This window comes from Globicephala melas, chromosome 15 (genome assembly GCF_963455315.2).
Source record: "Globicephala melas chromosome 15, mGloMel1.2, whole genome shotgun sequence".
NCBI classification, from domain to species: domain Eukaryota; kingdom Metazoa; phylum Chordata; class Mammalia; order Artiodactyla; family Delphinidae; genus Globicephala; species Globicephala melas.
This window is the reverse complement of record NC_083328.1, coordinates 15,571,690-15,598,787: the sequence shown is the minus strand read 5'-3', so window position 1 is coordinate 15,598,787 and position 27,098 is coordinate 15,571,690. Positions and strand designations below refer to the sequence as shown.

The 27,098-nt window shown below is 51.2% G+C and overlaps 3 protein-coding genes across 6 annotated transcripts in view; 1 reads left to right on the top strand and 2 right to left on the bottom strand.

The window, feature by feature from the left end:
* The window catches only part of BCL7C (BAF chromatin remodeling complex subunit BCL7C), a 34,490-nt gene extending 19,280 nt beyond the window's left edge, over window positions 1-15,210 (bottom strand). The window contains exons 1-6 of one of the 3 annotated variants that reach the window (XM_030871784.3): window positions 14,860-15,204; window positions 14,230-14,308; window positions 13,788-13,896; window positions 13,533-13,694; window positions 11,997-12,082; window positions 11,254-11,443 (exon numbers count right to left, since the gene is read on the bottom strand). In XM_030871784.3, the coding sequence (XP_030727644.1) occupies window positions 11,318-11,443; window positions 11,997-12,082; window positions 13,533-13,694; window positions 13,788-13,896; window positions 14,230-14,308; window positions 14,860-14,951 (654 nt within the window). In that variant the 5' untranslated portion in view covers window positions 14,952-15,204 and the 3' untranslated portion in view covers window positions 11,254-11,317. Of the gene's footprint in view, window positions 1-11,253; window positions 11,444-11,996; window positions 12,083-13,532; window positions 13,695-13,787; window positions 13,897-14,229; window positions 14,309-14,859 lie in introns of those variants that run through there. The other 2 variants (XM_030871783.3, XM_070043672.1) reach the window with 2 other exon arrangements.
* A 2,945-nt stretch (window positions 15,211-18,155) lies between these two features.
* LOC115861219 (cardiotrophin-1) lies at window positions 18,156-22,282 on the top strand. 2 transcript variants are annotated; one of them, XM_030871787.3, is made up of 3 exons: window positions 18,156-18,209; window positions 19,391-19,509; window positions 21,159-22,282. In XM_030871787.3, exons 1-3 carry the CDS (start codon window positions 18,185-18,187, stop codon window positions 21,621-21,623), a joined length of 609 nt encoding a protein of 202 aa, XP_030727647.1. In that variant the 5' UTR covers window positions 18,156-18,184; the 3' UTR covers window positions 21,624-22,282. The 2 variants fall into 2 exon arrangements, with proteins under 2 accessions (XP_030727647.1, XP_030727646.1); XM_030871786.3 differs by lacking the exon at window positions 18,156-18,209 and having other exon boundaries at window positions 19,113-19,509.
* Window positions 22,283-23,100: 818 nt separating this feature from the next.
* On the bottom strand, window positions 23,101-26,444 carry LOC115861220 (cardiotrophin-2-like; the record flags this gene model as incomplete). The annotated part of the gene is given in 2 exon segments (XM_030871789.2): window positions 23,101-23,559; window positions 26,295-26,444. Coding segments are annotated over 2 exon segments (609 nt in total), but the record flags the coding sequence as incomplete, so codon positions are not given.
* Between the last annotated feature and the right edge of the window lie 654 nt (window positions 26,445-27,098).

Sequence of the window (27,098 nt, the reverse complement as noted above, 5' to 3'; positions counted from 1 at the left end):
ACAAGGGATTAGACCCTCCCTGGCACCAACACACACACACATACACACACCCCTAGTTATCCAGGCAACACTTCTTGGATTCTGGTGTGCCCTTGAGAGAGGAAGAAACCCCAACAGTGCCTGAGATGGAATCTCTGCTTAGAGTCACAAATTGCATTGTTTTTTAAAAAAAAATTTGATTATTTGTTTGAAGGGATACCCAAAACAACTAGCCTGGTCCCCACATGTTTTCGTCTAGTGGCTAGAGTCCTCTCTCAAGCCTGCTACTCCATTCCTCACCCCCAGTTTTATTTTCAAACTTGGTTAATAGGTAGTCTTTGGAATTAAAGAGACCTTAGGTTAAGTCTAGGTTCTGTCACTAGCTGTGTGACCTTGGACCAGTTACCATAGTTAACTTTTCTATACCTGTTCCTTTTTCTTTTTTTTTTTAAATTTATTTGGTTGCGCTGGGTCTTAGTTGCGGCAGGTGGCCTCCTTAGTTGCAGCTCGCAGGGTCCTTAGTTGTGACTTGAGGGATCCTTAGTTGTGGCACGTGGGCTCCTTAGTTGCAGCAGGGGGGCTCCTCAGTTGCGGCTCGCAGGATCCTTAGTTGCGACTTGCTGGCTCCTTAGTTGCAGTACGCAGGCTCCTTAGTTGTGGTATGCGAACTCTTAGTTGCAGTATGCATGTGGAATCTAGTTCCCTGACCATGGACTGAACCCAGGGCCCCTGCATTGGGAGTGCAGAGTCTTAACCACTGCACCACCAGCGAAGTCCCTATACCTGTTTCTTCATCAGTAAAATGATGCACTTCCTCTTACGAACTGTTAGGAGATTGAATTGGAATAATAGGGTGTTTTTCCAACTATGTCCTGTAAAGCCTCAAATCAGACAACCTAGTGTTTTCAAAACTTCATTCACATCCCATGTTCCCAGGCTTCAGACACCTGTACACCATCTCTACTATTTGCTTAATCTTGTCCTTTAAAAATATCAACTTTTAAAATGGAAAAACATGTATTCAAGAAGGAAACTTTATATCACTACCATAAACAGGAAGTACCTATCACTTACCCTAGAATGGTAAAAAATAAAGACAACAAAATCAAAACGATGGTATTCAATTCTCGCTTGCGATGGTTATAGCCCAAAGCTCTGAGCCCAAGGCCTGGACTTTGTTTAAAAAAGAGATTATCTCAGTCATAAAAGGCCACTTATGGCTGTATATGAAATGTCCAGAATAGGCAAGTCTACAGAGACAGAAAGTAGATTAGTGATAGTCTAGGGCTGGAGGAGAATGGGGATGACTGCTAATGGGTATGGTTTGAGGGTGATGAAAATGTTCTAAAGTTGACTGTGGTGATAGCTGCACAACTCTTTGAATAAAGAACCACTAGATTGTACACTTTCAATGGGTGAATTGTATGGTATATGAATGATCTCTCAATAAAAGTTGTTAGTAAAAAGAGAAAATGGTTAAATCTTATTTTTTTTCTCCTTGAGGTAAATGAAAGGATGCAAAGATACCTGAACCAGGACCACTATTATTTAACTTAACCAGGTCGGCGAGCATCCCTCGCTCCCCATCATCTCCCTGTGGCAAGCTTTTGCCCCCTTATGAAAGGATTCAGTCATAAGCACTCAATGTTAGCTAATATTCCCCCAAACAGATCTGCCAGTCAAGTTGCACAAACCTGGTTTATAACCCTCGCTACTCACCCACTGTCCTGCATCATGACTGTGGAGAAAATCGCCCTGAACCTCACTTTTCTTATTGCAAAATGTGGACATCTCCCGAGGTATGTATGCACCGCTCCTGACACAGACTAAGCTCTCAATAGTGGCTCTCATCATAAACGTCCTTAAACTCTTGGAGCAGCAGCGCTAGGAATCAAGGGATGTGGTTTTGAACTATGCCTCTGCCCGGACTAGATACACTGGTGGGAAAGCTTGTCTTTGCCATTCCAAAGTCACATTCTCTTACTGGGCCTCGGTTTCCTGGACTGTATAATGGGGAGACAGTGGATTCCCAGAGGCAAGTAAATAAAAGAAACTGACTGTGATCGGCTAGTCCCGGGATCCTCACGCCGGCATTACAGCCGGGGAGACAAAGGCCCAGAGGGTCCAGATGCTGCCCACGGTCAAAAATGCTGGTCAGGAACTCGGGGGAAGGGGACACGTCCGCAGGTCCCGGCCTAGGTGACCCTGATCTGCTGCTGTAGAGCAGACACAACCTCGGCGGCACTGTCCCCCGCCCGCGCCCCGCAGCCCTGGGAAAAATCGTGTCCGGAGCGCCCGTACCGGAAGTCCGCCGCGGCCTCTCTAGGACCCGAGCTGGGCGCTCGGTGCCCTTAACGCTTGATTCGCCGCGGGGCGCCCTCCCCGCGCTCGGCCGTTTCCGAGGCGCACTGCCCTCCTTTGTTTCCAGGAACCTTCACCAAAGGCAGGAAGGGGAGCCGGATCTGTGGGTCCAATTTTACAGACAAGGTGACTGAAGTCACACGGCAGCTGTACCAGAGCCCTGGCGCCCCATTTAGGGCTGTTTTCATTGATCCCAACCGACTCTCTCTGGCTCCCTCACAATATCTTACAATAGATACAGTAAAACCTCAGCTGGGGTTATAATCGATTACAACAGACTTTTACTTTCGTTTCTTTAGCACTGCATTTCCCAGAGTGCCTGTAGTCCTACCGGTGATTTTAAAAATTAAAGATTGGAAATATTATTCGCTTCACAAAAATTTGGTTTACATACAGTTTCTCCGTGCGTGATCTGCACTTGGTTCACTCTGCTCCTGACACGGGTCAAAGATAGATGAGGAAAAGATAAAAATATATATATATATATATATATATATATAATATAAGTCCCCTAAATACAAACCAGTTCCATCCCGAGAGCATGTTCCTAAGTCCAATTTGTTCCTATGTCCAACAAAGCGAGCCTAGGTACCCCAACTAACACAATTGGCTATATAGTACTGTACTGTAATAGGTTAATAATACTTTTCACACAAATAATACATAACAAACACAAAAAATAAAACAATTTTACAGTACAGTACCTTGAAAAGTACAGCAGTGCACTACAACAGCTGGCATACGGGGGCTGGTATCAAGTGAACAGGCAAGAAGAGTTACTGACTGGAAGAGGGAGAAGAGGTGGGAGATGGTAGAGCTGAAGGATCGTCAGCAATAGGAGACGGAAGGCAAGCTTCAATTTCACTCATGCCTAACGTTGATGGCACAGGTTCTGGTTCCTTGCTGGATTCAATTATATCAACCCTCCTGAAAAAACGATCCAGTGATGTCTGGGTAGTAACTCTTTTTTCCTTGTTGTAGATGACATGGTAGCACTGGATTGCATGCTGAACGGCTGCTGCAACCTTCGTGTACTGTTCTACGTTCAGGTCCTGTGCCTCAAAAACTAACAGTGCCTCCTCAAATAAAGAAAATCCCCTTGCCATTTCCTGCATCGTGAATCTCTTCGGTTCTTCAGTTATCTCTTCTTCCTCTTGTCTCTCTTCGTCCTTCCTCTGGGCCTCCAATTCCATCAGGTCTTCATTAGTACAGTACGTGCCTTCATCAATGATTGCTTGAAGTGTTTCAGGAAACTCCCGGGCAGCTACCGTATCTGCACTCGCTGCCTCACCACTTCCTTTTACGTTTTGAAGGTTGGCTCTAGCCTGGAACCGATGAAACCAGCCGGCATTAAACAATGCACCCTCTGATTCTTCGCTGTGTTTCTTCTTCGAGTCTTCATAAAGGGTTTTAGCTTTCTCTTGAATCAGCATTAAGCTGAGCGGGACTCGACGCTGATGCTGATTCTGCACCCACACTCTGAGAAGTTTCTCCATCTCCTCCATCACTTTTCCACGCTTCTTCGATACTATTGTCGACATCTTCGGCACAGCAGACTTCACATGTTCCATGATCTTGTCCTTGTTCTTTAGAATTGTGCTGATGGTTGAACGATTCATGCTATAAGAACGAGTGACATCTACCATCTTTTCACCTCGCTCCACTCTCTCAATTATTATTATTTTTTTTATTTTTATTTTTTTGCAGTACGCGGGCCTCTCACTGCTGTGGCCTCTCCCGTTGCAGAGCACAGGCTCCGGACGCGCAGGCTCAGCGGCCATGGCTCACGGGCCCGGCCGCTCCGTGGCATGTGGGATCTTCCCGGACCAGGGCACGAACCCGTGTCCCCTGCATCGGCAGGCGGACTCTCAACCACTGCGCCACCAGGGAAGCCCTATTTTCACTTTTGTTTCCATCATTACAGCTTGGCGCTTCTTAGCAGTACCAGCTACAACACCACTGCTTTTACACTTGCTTCCAGACATCCTGGGCTTGAAATAAAGATACTGTACTACTGTACCCTATACAATACTGTACAGTAAAGTACACAAAAACACAACCACTTGTAGAGGATGCACACAGGTGACAATGTACGCCAGACATGTGAACTAATTTACGTGACTGGACGTGCGAACGCAATTCGCATCTTTGAAAGTTCACAACTTGAAGGTTCGTATGTAGGAGACTTACTGTATATGGAAAAGATAATATTGGCTTCATGTTTCAGATGAGGCAACTAAGGTCTAGACAGGGAAATGACTTTCCCAAGATCACACAGTTAGTACAAATCAATTGAATCTGGAATACCTCCATTCCTATTCTGCATCCTGACCCTTCACTACACCACAGTTGCATCCCAGAGCTGACTGGAGGAACAAAGGAGGGGACAGGCAGAAGAGCCATTGCCAACAGATGAATATAAGGGAATGGAAAGTAAGTTATTGTGCTCTGCCCTTTCACTTGCCCTGTGTGGGGACCTGGGGGTCACCAACCAGTCACAGCCCTGCCTTCAACGGATGTGGGGAGTCTACCCGTTACTGAGTATGCCTATTCCAGATACACCTTCTGAAACTGGGCAAACACCACAGGATGGGTTTGGGGACCCACTCAGCCCACTGTGAGAAGGACCTAAGCTAAAACTCAGTGGATCACCTGACCTCAGTGAGGTTTTGGGTCTCCAGGAGAAGAGAGAGCTGAATGCTATAGTAGAAATGTAACAGGAAAAGGAGTAGGATTTGCCAGTGGAGAAAGGGAGGTGGTCTTTCATTCATTTATCACTAACAAACGCCTACTACTTACCAGTCACTACAGGAGGCCCTGCAACAGAGATGAACAATGTGGCCTTACTCTAGCAGGGGAAAGTGACACGTCAAGTGAAAGAGGAAGTACGGTGACTAACCCAGAACGTGACCTAGTTTGAGGATCACGGGACCTTTCTGAAGGAGGTGAGATCTAAGCCAAGGCCTGAAAGATGAGTAGGCATCAGCCAGGAAGAAAGAGGAAGGGAGGAAGGGAAGGGTTTCCCAGGCAGACGGAGCAGCAAGGGCTAAGATGGCAACTAGCTTTGGCCAGCTTTGGTGTGTTTGAAGTTCCGTGGGTTAGATGGTAGAGAGCTCAGGGGGGAGGAGGGAGAGAGGAGGGCAGAGGCCAAACTGAGCAACTGAGCAGGGCCTGGTCTGCCATGATAAGGAGTTTGGCGCAAGAACTGCATGGGCAAAGGCAGGTGGGAAAGGGCACCATGAGGCCCATGTGGCAGGAAGGCAGGAAGCGAGGTGAGCATCCTGGAAGAAGAGGCTGAGGAGGTGAGCGGGGACCAGGCTGGAGAGCTCAGACATTAGCCTGCAGGCCATGCAAATGAACACGAACGAGAAGAGCAAGACATGGAGGGGTGGTGGGGACTCTAGGGGCTGGAGAGCACATGCTCCATCGCCAAGGGCAGCCAGTGCCCACACCCCTAGGTAATGACCATGCTTCGTAGCAGACTCAATGTCTCAGAACTTCTGCTTTGTCAAAGGTAGCCGGGAGGCCAGATTTTTGTATGAAATCACTTAATTTTAAGTATTGGCAACACATTCAACACCAGGTAAGCCAATCAAATCATACCCATAGGCCAGTGAGTCCCAAACTTTGCAGGATATGAGCGTCACCTGTGGAGCCAATGCCCCAGTCGCATCCTATACCACTGAAAATGTCTGGGGGTAGAAGCCAGACATCAAAATTTCCCAAGTGGTTCCAATATGCAGCAAAGTTTGAGAACCACTGCCATAGGCTGAGTATATCCTTTGGGTTGCCAGGCAAAGCCATGGGGAGCCATGGGAAGTTTTAGAGCAAGGGAGCAGCAGACCAGTTTGGAGTTTAAGGAAAATCAATTCTTAGAAGGAAGGAAGTGTAGTCTGGAGGGAGAAAGGGCCTGGGAGCCTAGGGGCAGTGGTGGGATCCCAGTTTGCCGAGAACTGAGGGATTCCCGGGAATGGAACTTGAAGGGCTAACATGGGGAAAGTCCTGGGCAAACCAGAATGCTTGGTCACCCTAGATCCTACCTCTGATATCGTTCTGTCTCCCCAGATTTCTGGGGGACTGATGCGAGGAGAGGAGAGAAGACCACAACAGGAAGCTGAGGTTTGAAAGGTCCCTGAGAAAAGGCTATCCATCTCCCTGGGATGTACTCATCCAGGGCTGAGCCCTAGGCCTGACAGGCTTGTGCGGGGAAACAGAAACAGGCAGAGAACTTGGACCCATCTGCTCTCCACCCAGCAGAGCAATCCTAGTCAAAGACAAGTCTACGGCATCTAACCCAGCGATAGAAAGGAACAAACTACTGATCCAAGCAACAGAGTGGGTGACTCTCAGAAACATTATGCTGAGTGAAAGGACATGGATGCAAAGGAGCACATACATTCCATGCATGCGAAGTTCAACAACAGGTTAACCTAATCAAAACCAAAATCAGAACAGTGCTGTCTCTAGGGAGCTGGGGACAGGGAAGGGGCAACAGGAGACTTTCCGGGGGGGGGGGATAGTGATATAGTTGATAAGGGCTTGCATCATGCAAATTATATATTTGTTGAAACTCACTGGATCACAGTTAACACCTGTGCATTTTGCTATATGAATAGTTTTGCTATATGAATACTATATGAATAGTTTTTCTTTTTACAGGAAAAGAAAAACCTATAAATAAATACTGGACTCTAGTGAAAAATGTGCATGCCGAAGTGTAGAGAGGAAAGTATACCACTGTCTGCAACTTATTTTGAAGTGTATCAAGAAAATAAGAAAGGTTGTTAGATGGATGGATAGGGCTATGTGATAAAGCAAACAGTAAAATGTTATATAGAATCTAGGTGGTAGGTACATCAGTGTTACCTATATAATTCTTCCAATTTTGCTGTAAACTTTAAAACTATAATAAAATATTAAGGGAAAAAGCCCTCTAAGTCTGATCATGTTACTCCTCTGCTCAGACCCCTTCAATAGCTCTTCATCTCACCCAGAACAAAAGCCAAAGTCCTGACAATGGCCTCCAAACAGGATAACCTTACATCCTGGTTATCCCGTTTCACCTGTTATCTGGGGATAATTACTAATACATCCTCTTTTATCCTCAAGGTTTGAATGACAGGTTATGTGCCTGTCCTGCCGCTGAGGCCCTTGCTGACCTGACCTCACTTCCCACCACTCTCTCCCTCCTCCCTCTGCTCCAGAGGCACTGATCTCATTTCCAGGCATGTGCCCCCTCAGGGCCTTTGCACTGGCTGTTCCCTCTTCCTGGAATGCATTTCCCCCAGATATGTGCAAGGATTTCTCCCTCACTTCCTTCAACCTTTTCCTCAAATGTGTCCTCAGTCAGGCCTCCCCTGACCTCCCTATTTAAAATTGCAATCTGCTTTTTCCCCACTTCCCTTACTCTATTTTTTCCACAGTACTTATAACTTTCTACATATAATCTGATTTACTGAAGCTAAGTTCCGTGAAGGCAAGGATATTTTTCCATCTTGTCTATGCTGTATCCCCAGGGCCTAGAACAGTACCCGGCAAACAGTAAGTGCACAATAAATACACGTTGCTATGAATAAAGGAATTCCCCTGCCTTCGTGGAGCTTGCAGTCTGGTGCTGGAGACCGAAGGCAACATCGACCATCACAAGAGAATTCCTGATGCTCTGGAAACGGCAGAAGAGGGGACAGGGGGCACGAGGAGAGGAGAGAAGACCACACCAGGAAGCTGAGGTTTGAAACACAATAAGCCATCTCCCAGATGAAGAGGGACGAGAAGGGCACTCCTGGCTGAGCAAACAGCATGAGCAAAGCCGCAGAGGTGAGGAAAAAAGCAAAGTGTCTGGGGGTGATTATAGGCAGTTCCAAGGGTAGCTGTGCAGGGATGGGAGGAAGAGGCGGAGTGTGGTACCATCCTGCAGGTAATGAGGGGACTGGAGGGTTCTAACCCCGGGCAGCATCATGGGCAGATTCGGGCTTCCGAGACCGCCCAGCTGCTGGGTGGACAATGCATTGCTGATGGGCCAGAGCGAAGCAGGGAAACTCACTGGTGCCTACCAGCAAAACAGTGGGGCCCTAAAGAAAGGGGCAAGTGGGAGGGTTATTTAGGACAAGGACTTAACGGGACAGGGTGACTCATGGGATGTTGACTCTGACTTCTGGGTGCTCCCATCTTAGCCAACTCCTGGGATTGTGGGCCATTTCTGGGGAATCCCAGAGGGGATGCTGGGAACAGGTGGGGAGAAGGGCTAGGCTGAGAATATGTGGGACGTCTCGGTGGAGATGTCGTGAGGCATTTGGCTCTCTGAGCCTGGAGGTAGGGGGCAGAACTGGGAGGCAGAGACTTGGGAACCATTAATTCAAGGAGTAGGTGGGACCTAGCAGGGAAAGTGTTCATGAAAAGAGCTAGGCCAGAGCGAGAGATATTTAAGGGATCGGGAAAAGGAGAGAGTGACATAGGGGAAGAAAGCACTGGAGGCTAGGGCCTGAGAGCCAAGGGTGAAGAATTTCCAAAAAGAGAGTGTGGATGTGGGGAGCGGAAGGGGATGGCATGGCAAGGTGATGGTCAGGGATATGGCTATGGAAGAGGTGGCTTTTAAACCAGGTTACAGAGTAGGCTACAGAAATGGTGAGGGCAGGCTTGGGCTAAGGGACAGCTTCCTGGGGACTGGGGCCTTGGGCTAGGAGAGGGATAGGAATGGGGAAGACTCATACTTCAGCCTTTCAAGCCTACTCAGAAATGACTCTTCCTCCCCAGTCTCACTGGCAGGTGAGTCTCTGGCCTCTACCCCTACCCCCTAATATCCTCATCTGTAAAATGGGGTAATAGGAAAAACGGCTGCCATTTGTTGAGCACTTACTATGTACCAAGCCAAGGACTCTCTCTCCATGTATTGCCTCATTTAATCCTCACAATAATCTCACCAGGCTGATGTTACTATTATCCCCATTGTACAGATGAGAAAACTGAGGCACAGAGAGGTTAAGTCACTTGCTCAAGGTCACACAGTGAATGAATGGTGACGCTGAGATTCTAACCCAGAGCCTGAATTCTGGGCCTTAACACTGTACTACTAATCCATATAAAGCACTTTACATTTTACAGAGCACTCTCATCACCACATGAGGTGATTCAGGGGAATAACGAGATGACCCACACACCCTAGAAATGGCTGAGATTTTTACCACATGTGCTGAGGCTGAATAATGGCCCTCCAAAGATGTCCAGGCCTTATCCCCAGAACCTGTGAATATGTTACTTTACATGGCAAAGAAGATTCTGCCGATGTGATGAAATTAACAATCTTGAGCTGGGAAGATTAGCCTAGATTATGCAGGTGGGTCCAATGTAATCACAAGAGTCTTTAATAGAGGGAGGCAGGAGAGTCAGAGAAGCAGATGTGACAATGGAAGCACAGGCAGAAAGGGAGTTTGGACGATGCTATGCTGCTGGATCTGAAGATGGAGGGAGGGGCCGTAAGGGATGCAGGTGGTCTGCAGAAGCTGGAAAAAGCAGGCAAACAGATGCTTCCCTACAGTCTCTGGAAGGAACCAGCCCTGTCGACATTTTTACTTTAACCGACTGAGAGTAATTTTGGACTTCTAACCTCCAGAATGCTAAGATAATACATTTGCATTGTTTTAAGCCACTAAAATTGTGGTAATTTGTTAGGCAGCAACAAGAAATGAATGTACCACATCACTGCACACCTGGCTCCCCTGGCCAGCCTGGCTCAAATATTACTACTGAAGCTGCTGGAAACACCCTGAATATTTTTAAAAGTTCTTTAAAGCTTCAATTTGGTCTTCTCTGAACCTCAGTCTCTTCCTTTGTTAAAAATAAAAATAGGAAAAAAAATAAAAATAGGGCTAATACACCTGACTCTGACTCTCTTGCAGGCACAGAGTGAAGGTACCCTTATATTATTTGAAGTTTCCCACAACCCACTGCAGCAGATCAGGCCTAGTTATTGTCCCCATTGCTCAGATGAACAAACTAAGGCTCAGAGAGGGGAAACAGCCAGCATAGAGCCACACAGCTAGCGAGTAACAGAGCCAGGACTTTAACCAGGACTTCTGACTTCAGATATACCACACTGAGGTACATGTCTCAGAGTCATGCTTGTGTGCCACCTACTCAGAGAAGCCTTCCTGGACAGCCTCAGCCCATTCATTAATTCATTCATTCACCCAACAATTGCTATGACTGCTCTATGCCTAGTGTGCTGCTAGGCAAGGCTGGGACCAAGCTCTGCTCTCAGGAGCCTACAGCCTAGTGGATGAGATAGACACACAAACCAACCATCCCCAAACAGCCTGATAAATGCTGAGACAAAGGGAAAGGAGCACACGGGGTTGTAGGAGCCCGAAGGGGAGAAACTCACTGAGCCTGGGGAAGGCTTCCTGGAGAAGGTAGTGACTGAGCCGAAGACAAGCAAGATTCAACCAGAAGTGTGGGCAGGGGCTCCAGTGGAGGAATGGCTAAGCAGAGGCAGGGAGGAACGATGCTGTAGCTTCCTGAGGGCAGGGAATGGGTTGGGTCATCCCAGGCCCCAAAGTCCCTCTGGGCTTCTGTGTTCCTGTGTGTGAATGGGAATCACGGGCCTAGCTGCCCAGAGCTTTGGTAATTGCTGGGCCCAGGGGAGGGCTGAGCAGGAAGAAAAGGGGTCCTGGGATTCCCAGAGCAGGAGGGCTGAAGGAAGGGTCAAAGGTAAGGGGGACAGGACAGGGTGGAGGGAGTGCTGGGGAGGCAGGGTCCTGGCTCAAACCCCTCTTCCATGTCTGACTCAGGGTGTGACTACAGGTAGGTCCTCTCAGAGCCTCAGTGACCCCATCTGAGAAATGGAGCGTGAGACAAAACTGTCTCCAAAGACCCTCCCCAGCCCTGACGGGGAAATGACATGACACAAAATTACAAAAGGGTCTTTATTTGTAAAAAGCCAAAGGGACCCCTGGGGCGACAGGACAGGCAGGCCGGCTTCTCAGGGGTCAGGGGCATTTGGGCAGATGCGCTTGAGTGGGGGGGCGCCCTCCGAGTCCTCTGTATCACCCTGGGCTGCCTCGGGGACAGGTGGCACTGGCTCAAAGACGGGGTAAGCTTCAGGGGCCTGGAGAGGAAGGGTGGACAGGCATGAGCTCCACCCAAACCCAGGAGTGCAGCCTCCTAGCCTATGCCTTCTCGAAAGCCTCCACTCCACTCCCCTCCCGGACCCGGGAGTCTAGCCCAGGGCCAGGGCCCCAGGACGCAGATTAAGTAGGGCGCCGGAAACAACAACAACACCATTTGGGGGAAAGAAGTTGATATTTGATATTTCTCGAAAACGTATCACGGTAGTCCTTGTGGGAAAAGTCAGAAGTTTGTGGGGGACTTTCTTAAGCTAATTACATTCTTAGGATTAAAAAAAAAAAATACTTGGAGGTGCACCATGATCTTTTCAGGCTTTTAATGGTCTCAAGTCAGCCCCAATCCAGCCCGCAGGATTTTGTTTCTAAAACACCCTTTTCTTTTCAGTCCCAAGAACCCAGCGTTATAGCCTTTAGCTGTGTCCAAGGTCTACATTTCCCACCTGGACCTCAAGAGTGCAGCCCCCAAGGCTTTGGCTACCCCAGAGCCCCCATTCCCTCCAAGACCTGGGAGTCCAGCCTCCTGGACACTCTCACCTCAGCCTCCAGCAATTCCGGAACAGGCTCCTCCTTGGTCAGCATTGGAGGTTCATCGGTGCCGCCCGCAGTTATGCCCCCAGGATCTGGAACATGAAATTAACAGGTGTTCCCTGAACAGCTGCTCTGTACCACAGCACAGACCAAGAGGGAAACACACCAATCACATAAGCCCGCGGGCTGTGGGAGCACTGAGTGGGGAGCCAGTCACCTGGCTGCAACCCAGGAAGAAAACACAGGAAGGACATTTAGGTGGGATCTTGACGGGTGAGTAGATTTGATCAAATAGACAAATGGGGAGCTGGAGTACATTTCAGGCAGAGGGAACAGAAGCTTGGCAAGCCCAGATTCTGGGGTTGGACTGCCTGGGTTCGAATCCTGACCCTGGGCAAGTGACTTAATTGCTCTAAGCCTGTTTTCCCCACCTGTAAAATGGAGATGATTACAGTAATTACCACATGAGACTGTTTTAAGAATTAAATGAGATAACACAGGAAAAGTACAGTGCCCTGCACACAGGAAGTGTTCGATAAATGCCAATTATTGTTTTTATATTAGTAAAGGTACACAAGCGTGTGGTATGATCTAGACAACACGGAACACAGGCCCAAGCCATGGTGTTCTTGGAAGGGAACAATGAGGTCAGCAGGGGACAGTTTACGAAGGGCCCGGAGTGCCAGGCTGAGAAGTCAAAGGTCACAGGCAGCCACTGAAGGCTTTGAAGCAGGAAAATGACCTCGTCAACCTTGTGCTCTGGTAGCTGTGTGGGTCCAACTGGAAGACAGGAGACCCAGGAGGCTGGAGCTGGGTGCGGGTGAGAGAGATGACGGAGCCTGGGAAGGCAGACACATTGGGGAGGTGAATCTGACCAGATAGGGGATTGACTCTATGGGAAGAAAGAGGAGCTGAGGAGGACTCATACCCCAGATCCTGGCTCAATGGCTGTGTGAGCTTGGGCAACTTACTGAACCTCTCTGGGTTTCGGTTTCTCATCTATAAATGGAGATCATAACCCTCACAGAGTTGTTGTAAGGATTAAATGAGATAAAACATGGAAAGTGCTTAGAAGGGTGCCTGGCACACAGTAAGAGCTCAATAAGTATTAGCTGTTATTATCTCTTATTATTAATCACTCTTACGATTATCACGATTACTTATTCCTTAGCAAATATTTATTAAGCACCTACTATGTGTTCCATGGTGTTCTGAGGATACAGCAGTGAACAAGATTGATATGGGCCCAACATTCAGGAAGTGACATGAGGTGGGAGTGGCAGAGAAAGATACTTAACTAGTAAAATGCTAAATTTACATGAAAACCTCAGACAGTGCTAAGTTATCCACAGATGCCAAGAAGCCAGGGGAAGGAGACAGATAGTCGCTAGAGGAAGGGCGGTGACTTTCCACAGGACTCAGGGAAGGCCTCCCAAGGAGGCAACACAGGAGGGGGAGCAGGTCGAGGGGTAAGCTGGTGGCTTCGACCTTGGAGAGAACAAGATTCAGAAGAGAGGGCTCCTGGGAGGCACCTGGTCCTACCTCTCTCCTGGCCCAGCTGTGGGGGCTGAGCATCCTCCGGGACCCCTTCTGGTGGTCCAGCAGGTGACACAGGGCGGCTGGGCTGGGGGGTGCCCCCAGGGCTGGGATCGGTGCCCTTTTGCAGGGAGCCTTCCGAATGGAAACTCTGGTTACTGTTCTCATCTGTGGGAGCAAAAGCCAAAAGGGTTGGGCCTGAGGCCTCCAGCCCCCTCCCTCAATCCCCACAGCCCCCCACATCTCAGCATCCCTACATACCATTGAGATCGAGCAGGATGAGAGGGCCACCCGCTCGGGGACTGGCGCCCCTGCCCCTCCGCTCCCGGCCTCGGGATCTCTCTGCCCCGCCACCTGCCCTCCGTCGCTCCTGGGGGTTAGAGGGCTAAGGGTCAGAGTCAGCTTTCTAGTTAGCACTTGCAAAGCCCCCACTGTACAAATAAGCAAACTGAGGCACAGAGAAGCAGAAGGCCCTGCATGAGGGGACAGGTTGTGCACACTGGGTTAGGTTTTGAACTGGGGTGGGGTGAGCGGGGTCTGGTGTGGGGGGAGGGGGAAGAGGCGGAGTTGCTACTAATTGTTAACATCTGTCCGGGCTCCTGCATTTGAGGTCTGAGTGGGGACTGGAGGTGGAGGCCAGGGTGGGGAGGGGCTTGCCTGAGGCTGCACAGAGGAAGGGCCTGGTGTGGGAGAACTTGCTCACCTCCTCCTGGGGGTCCACCACTGGCACCCACTTGAAGATACGAAGGGAAGTGTCGCCCACAGTCACCCAGCGCTTCTCCCTGTGGGACGGTGGGGGGACTGGGTCAGAGAGGCCTGAGGAGAGAGCCACCCCAGGAGCTGGACACATCTGGGGATACCTGTAGAGGTGGTGGTGGTGCCGGAGGGAAGGGGCAGTTTTGCTAATGGGACATAGTTAGAGGGAGAAACCCTGCAGACCCGAGGGTATAGATGGGGGGTGCCTCTAGAGAGAGAGTGTGACTTGGGGTCATGGCTCTGCAGACCCCTGGGGTATATACGTGGAGAGCGCGACTATGGGCCGGGCTGGGGACCAAAGCAATGAAGATCACTCTGCATACTTGCGAAAGGAGTGTCAAAGCTTCAGGGGGCGGGGCATAAATGGGGGCTCCAGCCTCGGGAGGGCAGGGCTGGGGAACACGCTTTGTAGACCCCAGGGTGTAGCCAGGAGAAGGAAGATAGAGCCCTGCAGATCCAGGGCGCAGCTGGGAGGCACACCTAACACCTGGGGGCCACAGCTGGCGAAGGGGGGTAGACGTATCTGGGGGAGGAGTGGCCCATCGTGTCCCGTCCCTGGCCCCGGGGCAGCGCTCACCATCTCCGGACCTTCTCGATGGTCGCCATCACCTTCTTGATGTCATCCTTGGCCCGGCTCCGGGTCTCGGCCCGCACGGTCCGGCCGGCCATGCTGGCGGGGCTGGGGCCGAGGCCGAGCCCGCGGTTGGGCCGCCTCCCGTCCGGCTGGCTCAGGCTCGGCGCCAGGCCGGGGCGCCGCTCTCTCGGCCTGTCTTCTCTCCGGGAGTTGGCCGCGCCCTCCCTCGCTCCCCAAGGCTTCCGCGAGTCCCCGCCCCGCTTCCTGCCGCCGCGCCCCGCCCCGGCCCGTCCCCGGAGCGGCCGGGCGGCGCGGGAGGCCAGAGCCCAGGCCTGGAAGCCGGCCGACCCCGCCCCGACCGGGCCCGCCCCCTCGGGGCACCCGGACGAGCAGCGCCTCCTGCCCGCCGCCGAGAGGCAGGTTGGGGGCCGCTGGGCGACTGGATGCGCGCGGTGGGGCTGCGGCCTTGCATTCAGACCACGTGGGCGCCAGGGGGCGCGAGAGGGTGTGTGTCCTGTGTGCTACCGCTGCGCGTGGGGGCGTCCCTGGAACGGGGTGTGTGTGTGTGCGCGTGTGCGTGTGCGTGGGTGTGTGTCCCCCTCGCCAGGCGCTCTGGTTCTACAGTGTTCAACTACCCATTCATTCAACAGTCTACTGACTGTGTGCCAGTTACGTGCCAGACACTGCAAATATGACTGACTCTCCACCCACCAGAATGGCTAAAGTGAGAATGACGGACCTTACCAAGTGGAGGCGAAGAAGTAGAGCAACTGGATCCCTCATATTTCTGGGGGAGTGTAAATTGGTAGAGGCACTTTGGAAAGCTGGCGGTTTTCGAGTGAAACTCTATGATCCAGCAGTTCCACTCCTAGGTCGTTAACACCCAACAGAAATGCGTGGGTATCAGAACCAAGGGGCCTGTACTGGAATGTTCATAGCTCTATTCATAATAGCCTCAGACTGGAAACAACCCATCGACAGGGGAGTGCAAAATGATTGTAGTCTGTTCAAACCATGGAGGACACAGCAAGGAGAGTGATGTCCTGCTACCCCCAACAACTGGGACAAGTCTCATGAAAGAAGTCAGATACAGCACTACACACTGTATGATTCCATTTATATAAAGTTCAAAGCAGGCGAAACCGGGCTTCCCTGGTGGCGCAGTGGTTAAGAATCCGCCTGTCAATTCAGGGGACACGGGTTCGAGGCCTGGTCGGGGAAGGTCCCACATGCTGCGGAGCAACTGAGCCTGTGTGCCACAACTGCTGAGCCTGCGCTATAGAGCCCAAGAGACACAACTACTCAAGCCTGTGCCCCTGGAGCCGGTGCTTCGAAACGGGAGAGGCCACAGCAATGAGAAGCCTGCACACCGCAACAAAGAGTAGCCCCCGCTCATCGCAACGAAAGAAAGCCCGCGGCGCAGCAATGAAGACCAAACGCAGCCAAAAATAAAATAATAAATTAAAAAATTAAAAAAAAACAGACAAAACCGATTAATGTTGTGAGAAATCAGAATAGTGGTCAGCCTTGGGACTGGGAGGGGCTAAGAGGGGGCTCTGGGAACTGGTCATGTTCTGTTTCTTAATCTGGTGCTGGTTCCCAGGGCATATTTACTCTTGGAAAATTCGTCAGGCTGTACCCTTATGATGTGTGTACTTTTCCCTGTGTATATTTTACTTCAATGGAAAGTTTACTTAAAATGAGTGTGTCTTGGTTGATTTTGTTTGAGGCTGTGTTTGTCAGCAGATGCCACCTTCTAAATTTCTGTTGTTACGTGTGCATGTGTTTCAAGGGTGTGGCTATTGTGTCTGTGTGTTTTGGTGTTACTATGTTCAGAGGGGTTAAGGTATAGGAAGGTGGTTATGACAGCATTTCTGGATCCAAACTGCTGAGGTAAAATCCCAGCTGTTCTTGTCCAGTGACCTTAGACAAGTCACTTATTTCTAATTCCTCAGCTATAACATGGGAGTGAGTTAATACCTGTATAACTTAGAACAGTGCCTTGCACATAGTAAATACCCAACAACAGTTTCTGTTAAAAAAATGTGTGATGGTGACTTCCCTGGTGGCGGAGTGGTTAAGAATCTGCCTGCCAATGCAGGGGACACGGGTTCGAGCCCTGGTCTGGGAAGCTCCCACATGCAGCAGAGCAACTAATACCATGCGCCACAACTATTGAGCCTGCGTTCTAGAGCCCACGTGCTGCAACTACTGAAGCCCGTGCGCCTAGAGCCTGTGCTCCGCAGCAAGAGACGCCACCGCAATGAGAAGCCCGCGCACCGCAACGAAGAGTAGCCCCTGCTCACTGCAACTAGAGAAAGCCCGCGCACAGTGTGTGATGCCCCACCTGCTGTGCCCTCTGCCAGTTCATCTCTTTCTTCCTTTATTCTGACAGTTGTCTGCACATGGCAATGTACTCACAGACACACAGGTCTCCTTCCCAGTTTCTTCATTCACAAACCCCATAACAAGCTGTTGTCTATGGTTTCCCCATCAGACTGTGAGCTCCTCAGGGGGCTAGAGACCAAGAATGGATCATCTCTGGGTCCCAGAGCTCAGGAGAGTGTGGGTGCCTGGGAACCATTTGTGGGGATAAGTAAGTGTGTACAGACCGTTCAGCATTTGTCTGCATCAGGTTAGTGGTTTGACGTGTGGGTATGACTCCCTGTACCTGTCTCTTAAGTTTGTTCCTGTGTGAAAACCCTTCAGTAGATGCGGGTGTGTCAGAAGAATTCTCTTACTGGGTCTGGTAAGGTGAGGTGAGGTGGCCGCCTAGTAGGAGTGACTGTGAAAGCAAGGGCAGGAGACATCTGAGATAGGCCGGGAGGTGTATGTCCGGGCAGGTGTGGCCTAAGCCTGAGGGCCCCCACCTTGGCCTCTCACGCACCCCGCTCTCCCCTCCCCCAGCCAAGAGGAAGGGCAGCACATTCCTGTCCTGCCAGCTGCTCCCTCTCCACCTCCCACCCCTCCCCAGCTTTCTCCGAAAAGCAGCCCGGGCGCCAAGCCTTCCCTCAGGTCGGAGCCTGAGCCTTCTCCTCCCATCTGACTCAGGGCTGTCTCCCAGGCCCCGGCAACCCAAGCCTGCAGGTCCCGAGTCCACTCTGCAGACAACCTGCCGCCCCCTTCCCGACTAGGCCGTGCATGCAGGGAGCTGAGCTCAGGGCCAAGGAATCCTGCCTGGGGCGGCGGAGGTGGGGTGGGAGGGGGTGTAGATTGTTGGGGTCTGAGCCCTGATTGGCTACGGCCGGGCCACGCCCCCACCCTTTTCCCCCTTCTCCCCTCCTCGGTAGGGGGGCGTGGAGGCAACCGGGATCAGCCTGGGGCCAGCATGAGCCGGAGGGAGGGAAATCTGGGTAAGGGGCTGAAGGGCCGGATCTCGAGCGCCGAGGGGAGCAGGGGTCAGAAGGGCTGGAAGCTGGGGTCTGGGTCCCCGCCACTCCTAGGTCCGGGAAGGGAGCGGCCTGGGCGGGGGAGAGCAGGGCCCCGGTGTCAGGTAACGAGCGGGTGAGTTGTGCGTCAGCTGTGGGAAGGGGCAAGCGCCAGAGTTTAGAGGAGGCCTGGGGCTGTGACTTCAGGGACTTGGGCTCAGGAGGTAGATTACCGGTTCGAGTACACCCTGGGGGAGAATTGGGGTCGTGGCTGGGGCAGGACGCCGGGACCCTATCTGAGTACCGGGAAAGAAGCAGAGCTGGGAGCCAGAAGGAGGGGTAAAGTTAGGGGCGGAAGTCTTTGGGCCACAGGGGCTGGTAAGTGACAACAGGAGACGAAAGTCGAGGCTGTTAAGGATAGGGACCCGCGGGGCAAACTCTAGCGAGGGGCGGGTCGGGAGTTGCCGGGCTAGGACTACAGTCCCCAGCATGCCCTGGGCACGCGCGCTAGGCGTCTCGGGAAATGTACTCTTCTTCCCGGGGCGCCACCCTCTAACTTGTGCTGGTTAAGGCCGGTTGCTGATTCATTGAAACTGTACGGTGCCCAGCCCACGGTTTTGCATAGAAGGACCATCAGGGAAGAAATGGCACTTCAGTATCCCAATCTGTAAAATGGGCTTAAAGGCTTGTTTCAGTTTTAAGTTCTGTGCTTCGATGATGCTGAATTCCACCAACAATCACTGAGGTACAGAGATACGTGAGCCCTGCCCTCAAAGGGCTCCCATGCTGAGGCAGATTCTCACAGATAAAAGAGATATTAAAAGAACCGCCTTGGAAGTATGAACAAATGGCCTTAAGTAGAAGGAAGAAGTTAATTTAAAGGAGGAGTGAATCTGGAGGCTGCACTGAGGAGGCAGTATTTGAATTTGGCTTTAATAGGATTTTAACCATGATTTGGGGACAGGGAACACATTTCAGGAGAACAACCGTTTGGCAAATGTCTGGTGCCCTATTTTCCCTCAGTTGGAATGGGACAGAACCTGCCTGGCTTAAAAGGTGGAGAATTCAGAGTGGAGCTTCCGGGTTCAGGAAGAGCCAGCCTGGAAGAAGTGGTCAAGAAGCAAGGGGTTGGGGTGCCCTCATTCCTCCCCCCCTTTTCCCACCAGAGGACCCCCAGGCTGACTCCTCAATCTCACCCCTTCCCCACTTGGAGTCCAAGATCCAACAGACACACAGCCTTGCCCGCCTCCTCACCAAATATGCTGAGCAGCTGCTCCAGGAATATGTGAGTGGGGTTCGGGGTGTGGGTACCAGGGGCCTGGGGAATGGGGAAGTACATACAGATCAAGGGGTCCTTGACCACCCATTTTCTCAATCTCACTTCACAGCTGCAGAAATTGGGGCTCCCAAGAGGGGTTAGTAACTGGCCCCTGGCCACACAGCAAATTGGAGGAGGACCCTGTCTGTGCCCCAAATGCCCCTCCATTAGCCTCAGCATGGAGGCTCCCTCCTTGGTACTTTAAGACAGAAGGAACCTGAGAGAGTGAAGAGAACTCTGGTCTGGGAGTCAGGAAACCTATGTTCTTAGGCTCTGTGTGATCTTGTCATCTCACCTCCATGAGCTTGGGACTCCCCAGTTGTAAAAGGAGGCAGTTAAGGGAATTCCCTGGAGGTCCAGTGATTAGGATTTGGACACTTTCACTGCCAGAGCCTGCGTTCAATCCCTGGTCGGGGAACTAAGATCCCGGCAGGACCAAAAAAAATAAAAAAGGAGGCAGTTGAATAAGATGAGCTGTGAACTCTTCTACCTGTGTTATGCAGAGAAGCTAAGAAAGGGTTTCAATCTAGGGGTAAAAATGCCATCCCAAGAGGACACTTTTACAGAGGAGAAGGATCTGCCAAAATCTTTGGTTGGCCAGAGGACACTGACAAAGGAAACTAGATAGTTCCCCAAAATACTCTGATGTAGTGGAGGGAGGGTGTAGTTTTGAATCAGATAGACTGTAGCCCTGCCAACTTGTTGTGACCATGGGCAGTACTAATAACATTAAACATAATAATTTAATAATTATGACAGCAATAGTAAGATAATAAAGCTAGCTTTGTAGTCCTACCAACTTTGGTTCAAATTCCAGCTTCTGCCCCTTCCTAGATGGATGACCTAGGATAAGTCAGTCCCAATATCCTCATTTACAAGACCATGATCATCATCATCACACCTATTATTGGGAAGATTAGGAATAGTGTGTTTAAAGCAGCACAGTGCCTGAACCAGAAGCAAAATGTTAGGAAAGGATAAATGGTATTGTTATAGCATCTTTACAAATTACAAATCACCTTTATCTTTTCATTTGTTCATTCAATTCACATGACAGTTATTCATTGAGCCCCTGGCTGTGTGTCAAGCAGGTGCAGAAGTGGGGAAGAATGGGGGGAGGGAGTGAAACAAACTCGGTCCCTGCACTATCTTCTGTGATTCTCAAGAGGTCCGTGGTAGGCAGGCAGGACAGGGAACTGTTCCCCCATCTTACAGAGGAGACCACTGAGGCTCAGAGAAGGAAACGGTTTTGCACTGAATGGCACAGCTAGTAAGTGGTGGAGACAGGATTTGAAGCTGGGTCTGTCAGATAGCATTAATAAAAGAGCTAACGTTTTTTGTGCCCTTCCAATGAGTCAGGACCTGCCTTAAGCATTTTAACAGACTCATAACTACCTTATGAAGTTGATATGGTTATTATCTCCATTGAGGAGATGAGGAAACAAAGCAGTGGTGTAAAGCGCACAGTGGTTTTTGTTGTTTTGTATTATCTCAAACACAGCCTCTCTGTTGGCCGGAGTGTGTCATTTACGAGATGGGGACACTGAGGACCCAGGAGAGGGGTGGAGGGCTGAGTTCCGGGCGGAGGAGCCGCCCTGACTGCCGCGTCTCCGCAGGTGCAGCACCAGGGAGACCCCTTCGGGCTGCCTGGCTTCTCGCCCCCGCGGCTGCCGGTGGCCGATCTGAGCGCCCCGGCCCCGGGCCACGCGGGCCTGCCGGTGCCCGAGCGCCTGCGGCTGGACGAGGCGGCGCTAGCCGCGCTGCCACCGCTGCTGGACGTCGTGCGCCGCCGCCAGGCCGAGCTGAACCCGCGCGCGCTGCGCCTGCTGCGGCGCCTGGAGGACGCGGCGCGCCAGGCGCGGGCCCTGGGCGCCGCCGTGGAGGCCGTGCTGGCCGCTCTGGGCGCCGAGACCCGCGGGCCCCGACCGGAGCCCGCCGCCGCCGCCATTGCCGCGGCCACTGTCACTGCGGGCGTCTTCCCGGCCAAGGTGCTGGGGCTCCGCGTGTGCGGCCTCTACCGCGAGTGGGTGAGCCGCACCGAGGCCGACCTAGGCCAGCTGGCGCCCGGGGGCCCGGCCTAAGAGCGGGGCACGCGCCGCAGCTCGCGGTCCCCTCCTGGGCCGTCTCCCCCTCTCCATCCCTCTCCATCTCCAGCAGCGTCTCTGTGTTCTCCGACCGTCTCCATCTCTCTATTTGCTTTGTACACTCTCGATCTCTTTTTCTCCCTGGGGCCTCCTTGTCTCCGTCTGTGACTTCCCATGTCTATCACTTCCTTGCTTTCCCCCTCTTCTTCTCCATCGCTTGGGCCTGCCTCGCTGAGGATCTCTGTCTCCCCTTCTCCCCATCTCTTGCCTCCTCTTGGCCCCATGTGAGCATGTGTACATCTGCGCCTCATCTCAAGGGGACACCTGGCACTCTGTTTCCCTCTGTCCTTCTCTCTGTCCTTTCCTGGCCAGGGACATGTCTGCTGACCCTGTGGTGGGTGGGCTCCTCCAGACAAATTTCAGCCACCTTCCCCCAGGGTCACTCCACCTGCTGCTCTCCCCCTCCCACATCCCACCCTTTGCGGCCCTGCCTCCTCTGCCTTTGATGTCCTTTCCCTTCTTCCCCTCCCTCTGCCCTATCCCTCCCTGTACCTTCCCTTCCCCCCAAGTTAGGTCTACTGGAGAGAAAAAAAAAATCACCCCTTAAAAAGAGTTTTATTTACGAGAATAAGTTAATTTTTTGTAAATAAAATGTTTAAAAATAAAAAGAACACTAAAGTTACCAGTATATATAGTTGTTGAAAATGGGGAGACACCTTTAAGGAGAATAAGGTCCTTGGGTTACAAACTGGTTCCCCCAGACATCCCCAAAAGCCACAGTATAAATAGGAGATTCATGAGAGCCCCAGGCCAGGGATGCCATCTCTCAGCCCAGAACAGGAAGTGGATGTGTCCTGAGCAGGAAACAGATGTGACACAAACCCTTAGTTTTTCAAGAATCAGACGTCCATTGAATAAGAAGTGAAGCCCCTTAAGATGGGAAGTTGGAACAGTGGCCGTAGTCGGAGAGGTAGACTAGGGGAGGAAATGAGCTCCAGCAAGAAGGGAGGCCTAGTTGCTCAGAAAGTCCATATCTTCATACAGGAAGTGAGGTAGACAGAGACAAGAAGGCAGCCCCTGGACCTCCCCGAAATTACAGGAGGGAGAAGGTCTCAGTGAGAGCCCAGGAAGGAGACCAACTGTACTGCCCCGTGGAGTGGGAAGTGAAGCCACTTCAAAGAGATACTTTTTTCCACCCAGGAGGTGAGCAACCAGTACCACTGGACTGGTAATCCATAAAATGATATCCATAGAGTCCCACCCAGATCTGGAAGGGAGGCCATAGGACCTAGGCAGGAAGGCCCAGGCAGTGGCGACTTGAGGCCTGGTTACCAGGAAATTTTCCCAAATACATGGTACACAAGCCCTGTCTCCTAGACAAGATGTGTCTCCTTTCTAGCCAAGAAGCAAGGCAGAAAATAGTCCGTTGTGAAAGGGGAAGTGTTGCAGCCTCTGACGGGAAGTTCCACCTCCTCTACCCAGGGTATTTGGCCTTGAGCAGAGCCAAGTCCCTCACAGCTCGGTCAGTCCAATGGCCATATTCCTGGGTTACTACATAACCTCGACATTTCCTCTCGAAGGCCGAGGCCCCTAAGGGGACAAGCCCGAGAGTGTCCTCTTCTGGGGGGATAGGCAGGCCCAGGGCAGTCATGATGGCAGCCATGTTGCCCAGCAGGCCTTGGGCCCTGAGTGTTGCAGCCCCTAGCTGAGCCAGAAGGATGGGACTGCCAGGGTTCAGGTCACTCTGGTCATCCCCCACGAGCTGGAGGTGCTGGGTCAAGGCCAGGAAGGCCCCCTGGGCACAGCTCAGACGCTCCCTATCATTCAGCACATGCCAGGTCTTGAAGGAGACGGCGGCAGGAGGCAGGCTGCTGAGCTGGAGCTCTGGCGCTGAGAAGCCAGGATCACTAAAGGGGCTGCCTTGGCACTGGAGCTGCATGAGGGACAGAGACGGGAGTGAGGAGGCCAAAAGGCTGCCCTGGGTCTCCCCTGACTTCACATCTGCCTTCCATGAGACTGGCATCTTCCCAGGGGGAGTTGACATTCCCTGCCTCTCAGGGAGTTGGTGAAATGTTCTAGCACAGAGCCCAGGCTTTGTTAGGTTCCAGTTTGGCCTCCTTCACGTACAAGTTGTGCAACTTTGAATCACAGCTTCAGTAATTCCCATGTGTCACTATTATGGTGAAGATAAGTAATATATTGGGCTGGCCAGAAAGTTAGTTCGGTTAATGAATACATTGTTCAATAAAGTTCTTGGTGAAAATGAAAGATGTGTCTTTTCTTTTTTTTTCTTTTTTTTTTTTTTGCGGTACGCGGGCCTCTCACTGTTGTGGCCCAAAAGATGTGTCTTTTATTTTTACTCAAAACTGAACGAACTATGGGGCTTCCCTGGTGGCGCAGTGGTTGAGAGTCTGCCTGCTGATGCAGGGAACATGGGTTCGTGCCCCAGTCCAGGAAGATCCCACATGCCGCGGAGCGGCTGGGCCTGTGAGCCATGGCCGTTGAGCCTGTGCGTCCGGAGCCTGTGCTCCGCAACGGGAGAGGCCACAACAGTGAGAGGCCCGCGTACCGCAAAAAAAAAAAAAAAAAAAAACCTGAACGAACTAGTTGGCCAACGCAACGTATAAAGCACTTAGCACAGCATCTGGCATACAATAAGGGCATTAATATTGTTCACGAACTACATATTAGAATCATGAACACTATGACTATGCTACTTATTGCAATATTTTCAATATAAATATATTATTGACAACGTATAATAGTTACAGCCCTATTTCCTTTTTATTCACAGCATTTAGTGGTTTATGTTTGTTCATTTTATTATAATCATTAATAAATAATTATTAATATTATTAAATTTAGCTGAGTGACTTCTCCATTAAAGTTCTCGCCTCCACAAACCTAGGCCCACAGAATTTTAATGCACACTGATAAATCCCCTAATTGAGAGATCATCTGGTCCTACATCCCCATCTTACACGTGGGGAAACTGAGGCTCAGGGTACCCAAAGCTACCCAGGGTTTGGTGGATATGAGACTAGAAACTAGATTAAGTAACTTCACGTGGACCTAGAGTATAACACAGCAGAAGAGTCACAAACCCCAGGGCCTCCAGGGACCAGGCAGATCATGTCACTTGGGGAAGAGGGCAGGACTAAGAGGGGGGTGGGGGTGGCAGGAGGCCAATAGGATCCCTGTGCCTGTTTTTGACAGGTACTCATACACAGAATCTGAACAAGCATTGCATGGCCTAAACAAAACAGCTGTGGGTCAGACCCAATCAGGAGGCTGCCAGTTTGAACTTCTAGACCTGAGGTTTTGTGACCTCAGGCAAATTATTCCCCTTCTCTAAAACTCAGTATTCCTTATCTGTAAAATGGGTTATAAATCCACCTCTCAGAACTATTTGAGGAGTCAATAAGATAATGAAGCTAAGGACTTCCCCAGTGGTGCAGTGGTTGAGAATCCGCCTGCCAGTGCTGGGAACATGGGTTCAAGCCCTGGTCCTGGAAGACCCCACATGCCGTGGAGCAACTAAGCCCATGTGCCACATCTACTGAAGCCCATGCGTCTAGAGCCCATGCTCTGCAGCAAGAGGAGCCACCGCGATGAGAAGCCTATGCACTGCAACGAAGAGTAGCCCCCACTCGCTGCAACTAGAGAAAGCCCGCGTGCAGCAACGAAGACCCAACGCAGCCAAAAATAAATAAATAAATAAATATTTTAAAAAGATAATAAGGCTAGACTTCCCAGCATGGCTTAGGCTCAAGCAAGCACGGGGCAGGCTTCCCTGGTGATGTAGTGGTTAAGAATCCACCTGCCGGGCTTCCCTGGTGGCGCAGTGGTTGAGAGTCCGCCTGCTGATGCAGGGGACTACGGGTTCGTGCCCCGGACCGGGAAGATCCCACATGCCGCGGAGCGGCTGGGCCCGTGAGCCGTGGCCGCTGAGCCTGCGCGTCCGGGGCCTGTGCTCCGCAACGGGAGAGGCCACAACAGTGAGAGGCCCGCGTACCGCAAAAAAAAAAAAAAAAAAAAAAGAATCCACCTGCCAATGCAGGGGACACGGGCTCGAGCCCTGGTCCAGGAAGATCTCACATGCTGTGGAGCAACTAAGCCCGTGAGCCACAACTACTGAACCTGAGCTCTAGAGCCTGTGCTCTGCAACAAGAGAAGCCACCGCAATGAGAAGCCCACGCACCGCAACAAAGAGCAGCCCCCAATTGCCACAACTAGAGAAAGCCCGTGCACAGCAACGAAGACCCAATGCAGCCAAAAATAAATAAATAAATTTATCAAAAAAAAAGAAAAAGAGAAAGCACGGGGCATGAGGTAGTTGTGGAAAGAATCATGATTCCCCTAAAGCCTTTCCCTCTATGTGCTTCCTTTGAATCTTCTAATAGTCCTGAGAGGTCAGCCAAGGCAGGATCACCAGCCCATTTGGCGGATGAGGAAGCTAAGACTGGGAGAGAAGGAATGACTTGCCCAAGGTCAGCCAGCCATCAGTGACAACGTTCCTGGGAGTATGTCTCTAGATGGCAGAGTCCCTATACCCTTGGACCCGCGGAGGAGCCTTCCTCTGGCCTTGCTCTGCTTCCCCTACCCAGAGCTGGGCCGGGAGAGTGGCGCCCTTCTCCCCTCATTCCCTGCTCGTGCCGTATCACTCACATAAGTCTGCAGCAGTGTTGAAGTATTCTTCTACATGTAGAGTGCCAGGCTGTAGGCTTGACTGATGGGCTTAGCTGGGGAGATGGGGGCTCCCAGACTGAGGGGTGGCAGCAGCAGGGTCAGCAGGCAGAGGGCGGCTGGCAGGAGAAATCAGAGGTCAGCACCTCGCCTGCCAATTCATTCATTCATCATAACAGCTCCTCAAGTGGGTACAGCCCTTGTGGGCTACAATGATCTTGTGTATCCAAGTCAGGGCAGAACCATCCTTTAAGCCCATTATTTCCAGCCCAGAATATCCCCCTGAACTCCAGACTCATGTATTCAACTTCCCGCTTGACATTTTCCCTTGGATATTAATAAGCTTCTCAAAGTCAAAATATCCAATGCTCAAAAGAAAAAAAAAAATCCAATGCTCAGCTCAAGATGCCCTCTTCCCCTTCCTCTCCCAGCCTTCCCCACTCAGGGAAGAGCACATCCATTCTCCCAGGTGCTCAGGTCAAAACCATGGGGTCCTTTTAGACGCCTCATTCTCTCCTTCTCTTATGTTCAACCCACAGTAAATCCTGTTGGATCTGTCCTTAAAAGGTGGCCAAGAGGTCTGTTGTTTTTTTTTTCCGGCCACATTGTGCAGCCTGCGGGATCTCAGTTTCCCAACCAAGGATCGAACCTGGGCTACGGAGTGAAAGCCTGAAATCCTAACCACTAGGCCACCAGGGAACTCCCTCGGTCTGTCTGTGTTTCTTGATCTGAGCACTTATGACAAGGATACCTTGACTTTGTGAAAATTCATTGAGCTGTATACTT